The 6,544-nt window shown below is 38.2% G+C and overlaps 1 protein-coding gene across 1 annotated transcript in view; it reads left to right on the forward strand.

Annotated features, from left to right (window-relative positions):
• Positions 1-6,302, forward strand: part of Brwd3 (bromodomain and WD repeat domain containing 3) — a 107,915-nt gene extending 101,613 nt beyond the window's left edge. The window contains 2 exon segments of the mRNA XM_005366724.3: positions 447-691; positions 4,714-6,302. Coding sequence (XP_005366781.1) covers positions 447-691; positions 4,714-5,468 — 1,000 coding nt within the window. The 3' untranslated portion in view covers positions 5,469-6,302.
• Positions 6,303-6,544: the final 242 nt, after the last annotated feature.

Genomic DNA, 6,544 nt, shown 5'->3' on the forward strand with positions numbered 1-6,544 from the left:
CCCCCCTCCATCCAGGTTTAGGAAGGTGAGCCAGCCAATACTTTTAAATGCTGAGCCTTCTCTCTCTAACACCTAACTGTATGAATCTAAATTAAATGTCCCTTTGAAAGTTCTGTAGCTGTATGATTTTTATTATCTATAATATCTCCAAGAATGTGTACAATATATTTGTCAGTGTCAGACTTGGAGATTAATATGTGATGGAGGTTTTTCCTCAGGGTTTTTTTTTTTTGACATTTTGTATTTGAAAGTTTTTAGTGATGATAAATCGTTTGTTTTCCTGTTGTCACATACTCATACTTACTTTGGGGGTGGGCTCTAGGGTCTTGCTAAGTAGCCAAAATAGATTTCAAACTCACTGTCCTCCTAGCTGAGTTTCCAAAAAGCTGGGAATATATGTGGGATACCAGTTGTAAAGCAATGTTTAATTTTATCATGAAATAAAGTAGTGAAGGTAGTTTTAAAAGCAGCTTGTATTAAAATTTCCTGAAAAACGAAATTATGTTAACATCATAATCTCTTTAAACATAAGTTTCAGATGCTGCTGAAGGTGTTTCACAATATCTACTTGATGATGAAGGAGATGGACCATTTTCTCCATCGAGTTTCAGTGGATATAGCCGAAGTGGAAATAGCCATGACCCAGGAAAAGCCAAATCATTTCGTAATAGAGTTTTACCAGTTAAACAAGGTAGGAAATTGAATATTGGAGAGGTAACTTGTTTTCTATTTTCGTATGATGGATGACAAGTCATTTAAAAAGCTGATGTGTTAGGGTAGTACAACTAGTATGTCTTGGTACCTAGTAAGAATTATAATAGCCAAATTTAAGTCAAAGGGATTTTATAAGCACAGTTTGGAACAGATGTTTGGTAACTACTTTTGAACAGAATGTAAAATGAAATGAATAAGAGAAAAAAACGAAATGAAGAATTCTTTCCCCAAGTGCATAAGAACCAGACTGTCAGGAAACATTCAGAATTTTTCATGTATTAAACCATGTCAATAAGAAGTGAACAGGTCTCAAATATTTCAAAAGCACTCCTTCTTCCAGGCTGTTTCAATAACTTTATGTTTGAAGAAAAATTTAGTGCTTACAAAAATCATTGACTTAATTCATGAGTATGTTTATCTATCTTATATGCCAAGCGAATTGGTTTTATAAGTATTTGAAGTTTACTATTATCCAGAAGCTCTTATAAAGGGTCCTGTACACACCTTGAACATGCTCAAAGATACTTCTATGTTCAACTATTTGAAGTTTGTAAAAATATTTAATTTGGTTTTACAAATAGGTTACTTGGAATATCATTTTAACTTTATATACATTTTTAGTGGATATTAATTTTTCTTATGCATTGTTTTATAATCACCAGATGACCTAAAATAGACTATAAGTACATTCTTGGTTATATGAAAAATATTGAAACACATTGTTGTTGATCTGCGCTAAAAGACTGACAAGCAATTGAAACCTATTTTTATAGTTCCCATTTTGAAATCTATTTCTCTCTGATTCTGTTGCATTGTTCATATTTATTCTTTGTGGGAAAGCTTATAGACAGAGTAGCCTACATTTCCTGCCTCTTCTTTCATCCATGACCCTTTATCCTTCATAGCCTAGTTTGTGTGCCAGGCACTCTCCACAAAGCTCTTCTCCCCCAATCACCAGTAATGCAGTGTTCCTTTTCTCAGTATCTAACTTCCTGTTCTCAGTGTCACTGGACACTGTTTCCTGCCTCTTCTCTAAGCTTGTCTTCACTGCTTTCTAGACTCTGCTGATATTCCTATATAGTTCTTTGTCTTTACTTTGCTTGTGCTGAGCTTTATTGGCAGTTTTCTGCTATTTTTAGCTCTCTTGATCTTGGCTTCTGCAAATAAAGAACTCTAATAAATCTGTTGACTAAACCAGTCGTCATATTTTTTATAGGCCAGGGTGGTTCTATGTAGTTCTTAGATGGTTTGGAATTCACGATGTACACCAGGTTGGCCACAGACTCAAGAGTTTTGCCTGCCTCTGCCTCCTGGGTGCTGGAATTAAAGGCGTGTGCCACCTTTTCCAGTTTAAACTAATCTTCCTGAAGCTAGGGCCTCTGGAGATGTACCAACCCAAACATCTGTTCATTCTACCAGTCTCATTTCTAGGAGCTTCCTAAAAATAGTTTCATTCCTTTTCATCACGTTTGTGTCTCACAGTCATCCTTTTCACTCAACTTAAATCTTATTTTTAAAGGTGTGCTCTCACTAGGTAGTCTAAGCTCATCTCAAATTCTTTATCTTTCTAACTTAGACTCCAGAGTAGGGAAGTTTGAAGCTCGTATCACCATGGCCTACTCAGTAATTTTCAACTCTCCATTTTCCTCTTGCATCCACATAGTTGTAAAGCCTTGTTAATTCTATCTTTTTAAATTTGCATTTGTGATTTTGTGTATATGTCTGTGTCTGGTTGTGGGTTTGTACACATTAGTGCACAGAGTCCAGAAGACAGTATCAGATTCCCCTGGACCTGGAGATATAGGCAGTTTTGAGCTGCCCATGTGGGCATATGGAAACCAAACTCTGCAAGAACAGGAAATCCTCCTCACCATCTCTCCAGCCCCTCTATAATTCGTAAATACTACTAAAATAGCTTATCTCCTGTTTTTTTTGTGTGTGTGTGTGACACCAACTTAGTCTCTAGCTGAGTGTCTTAGTCACTTTAGACAACCATAAAATACCAGAGCGAGGAGCTTAAACAACAGACTTTCATTTTCCCACAGCTCTGGAGCCTCTAAGTCTGAGGAATCAAGGTGCATGGGGAGTATTATCTGACAAGAACTTTCTTTTCCTCAGGCTTGTAGAAGACCACATTTAAGCTGTATCCCTTGTGGCCATTTTGTCTGTCTCTATATTTCTGTTCCTTTGTGTGCTCCTCTGTCTCTGGCCTCACTCCCATCCATGTGTGTGTGGGGGGGGGGGTAAAAAGATGAGAGAAACTTGGAAACTTCCTAATCTCTTTGTTTTTTCCATAATAATTGAGACCTTCATTAACTTTCTTTACTATGTAAAGGACTCCAGTCTCCAAATGAAGTTCCTTAGGGAGTTAGGGCCTTGGCCTAGGAATTCTACCTTTAAATGCTAAGATTGGGATCGGGGGAGGGGGAGGGAACTGGGAGGCGGTGGTGGGGAGGAGGCAGAAATCTTTAATAAATAAATAAGTAAATAAATAAATAAGTAAAAAATACTTTGCTTTCCTCATCCATTTTCTCTCCCTTTATTTCTCTTCATAGACTGAAAATGTCTGGAACTCCCTCCCTAGCTCCATAATCTTAGGAGATCCAGCTTGTAGACATACATGATATCTCATTTCTTTTTGGCTGTGCTTATGTATGTACATATGCAAATGTATATCAAGAGCTGAACCCGGGGTTTTGTGCATGCTAAACATATTACCATTGAGCTGTCCTCTTAATCCCTGTTTGTTTTTTCATGTCTTTTTTGGATTTCTACTGGCATCTAAAACTAGAAAACTTGGCCTTTTCTCAACATGCTGCCCAAACTTGTATAGTCTTGTATAGTGTTTCCCAACTCATCCAGTATTTCTGCCCATTACCCATTTCTTAGACTAAAAAGCATAGGGGATACACTGTTTTATTCTTAGTATTTGGCATCAAAACCTTCAGCAGGTCCAATTGTTTCCACCTTTGAAAAACAATTATTCTGGTGGGCCTTCTAGGTGGAAATGTTGTACCAGATTAGATGTCAGTTCTTGACCCCTCATTATGCCGTACCTAGACTACTGATTCAGGGGTCTCTTCTCCAGTTCTGTCTACTTAACCACCGTCTACAGTCTGTTCTTTATAGAACACCAGTAATATTTTTTTTTTTTTTGGTTTTTTGAGACAGGGTTTCTCTGTAGCTTTGGAGGCTGTCCTGGCACTAGCTCTTGTAGACCAGGCTGGCCTCTAACTCACAGAAATCCGCCTGCCTCTGCCTCCCGAGTGCTGGGATTAAAGGCGTGCACCACCTCCGCCCGGCCCAGTAATATTTTTAAATATAAATCAGATGTTGTCTTTCTCTGACCATCTCCTACCATATCGTTTTTCTACTCCATCCTGTCTAGACTGAATTTTCTTAGTTCCTTTTCTACTGCTCAAACTTTCCCCCCACATTTCACTTCATTAACTCTTTAAGTATTCCATTCTAAGAAACATCTCATTGATCTACTAAATAGCACCCCAAAACACAGTCAAATATTTTTGTGCTATTTTCATTGTTTAGCATTCTTTTCTACTTAATTGTATTAGTTTTTTATTCACTTTGTTATCATCCAAACTGTCCCCAGTAGTATATGAATCATGATGTATGATAGCAAGTTCCAACCTCCTACTAATACCTGTTTCATACCAGTTAATTGCTAAGGATTTATTAATTGAATAAATGAGACTTGTATGCTTCCTTATAATTCTTCTTAAATTTATGCTAAAATTTCTGCCCAGATAAACTCAAAATCCCTCAGCCTATTTTTTTTCCTTCAAAAGAAGTGTGGAAGAAGGATCCAAACTTTATCTGTTTCTTCAAATAGATCTAAGTATCTATTCCAACACCTTTGATTCTGTCCAGTCAGTTTGGGTCCCTAGATATTTTTAGTAGATTATTTTGATTTTGAGTCTGAATGGCTGTCTTACAATGTCAAGGCTTAATTTCTCAAAAACTCATTCATTTTTACTTTAGATCACTCCACTGATGGGCCTCTTACAAATGGCGATGGCAGAGAGCCCCGAACAGGAGCCAAAAGGAAACTCCTCAGTGCATCAGAAGAGGACGAAAGCATGGCAGGAGAAGAAAAGGAGATGAAAGAAACAAAAGAGAAAGCGCATTTGTCCTCCTCCGAGAGTGGAGAGTTAGGCTCCAGTTTAAGTTCAGAAAGCACCTGTGGCTCCGATTCTGACTCGGAATCTACTTCCAGAACAGACCAAGATTATGTAGATGGCGATCATGACTATAGCAAATTCATACAAACCAGACCTAAAAGAAAACTCAGAAAACAACATGCCAATGGAAAGAGAAACTGGAAGATGAGAGGCACAGGAGGAAGAGGCAGATGGGGAAGATGGGGTAGATGGAGTAGAGGAGGCAGAGGCAGAGGTGGCAGGGGGCGAGGGGGGCGAGGGAGAGGTGGAGGTGGGGGGAGAGGGCGAGGGCGAGGGAGAGGAGGAAGAGGTGCATCTAGAGGAGCCACCAGAGCCAAGCGAGCACGTGTTGCCGATGATGAATTTGATACCATGTTTTCAGGACGTTTCAGTAGACTTCCTCGAATCAAAACAAGAAACCAAGGCAGGAGGACTGTTTTGTATAATGATGATTCGGATAATGACAATTTTGTGTCCACTGAGGATCCTCTGAATCTTGGTACATCCAGATCAGGCAGAGTCCGTAAAATGACAGAAAAAGCCAGGGTTAGCCATCTCATGGGATGGAATTATTAACAGTTAATGAATTTAGAGTAATTTTTAAGAATAAAATCAATGGCCTTCTACTGCAGGGAATTTACCAGAAAATCTACAAAGCAAGTTGTGTGGGGACTTCTGCTTCCTTTCACATTGGTGCTTTTCCATTATGCCAGTATCCATTTGTTTCAAGACTTTTAATCTCCACACTTCATTTGTTCAAACAAGCCTTACTCATTAGGCCTTAAATTAAAACAAATTCTGCCCACACATATACATGTGTGCACATACACATGCGTGGACATGCGCACACAAGCGCGCACACACATACACATACACACACATACGCACACACACACACACACACACACCACAGACACACTACAGATTTACTACATTAAAGGAGCATTCTGCTTCTTAAGAGTAGCATGACATTTTTATCTCAATAAGATATCCCTCTTTGCTTTTGTATCACAGAAGTATAGCACCTTCTTACAGAGTTTTATATAGTTTGTTTTTGCCATTTTGATTCCTATACCCAGTAATAATAACTTTTGCACAATACACCAATCCTAAAGGCAGCTATTAAATGTTTACAGTTTCTATATTGTAAGAACGATCTGGATTATTTTACTCTTCCCAGGCCAAACTCTCATGAACTGTACTGAACTGAAGTATATATTTATACTGCAGTTTTGGGGTGGGTGGGGGGATCTTGATATGCTTTTCATTGATTTGCTTAATTCACGTTTAAGGTGAGAAAGGGTTGGTGCCTTGTAAATATGTAGCAAATCTTTGTGGTGTGTCCTGATGTGTGCATTAACTTTATTAAAAGAGAATACTTGAGGTATCAATCTAGACAAGGTGCCAAATGCAAAAGTTTCTTGCATCCATTTTTCTTTTCCTGTTATATTTTATTGCATTAATAGAAACTTGTGTAGCTTAATAGTAACTTAAACATTTGAAAAATCCTCATCCACAAAGAATACTTCTTTGAACAGTAGCTCAGCTACCTCTATTAACTACAACTACTGGAAATGCTAAGGAAAGTAGATGCTGTTACTCATTACTAAGGAGAAATAGAACAAGCTTGGTAGGGATGAATACTCCTAAGT

The sequence above is a fragment of the Microtus ochrogaster genome, unplaced genomic scaffold (assembly GCF_000317375.1).
Source record: "Microtus ochrogaster isolate Prairie Vole_2 unplaced genomic scaffold, MicOch1.0 UNK13, whole genome shotgun sequence".
Classification (NCBI taxonomy): domain Eukaryota; kingdom Metazoa; phylum Chordata; class Mammalia; order Rodentia; family Cricetidae; genus Microtus; species Microtus ochrogaster.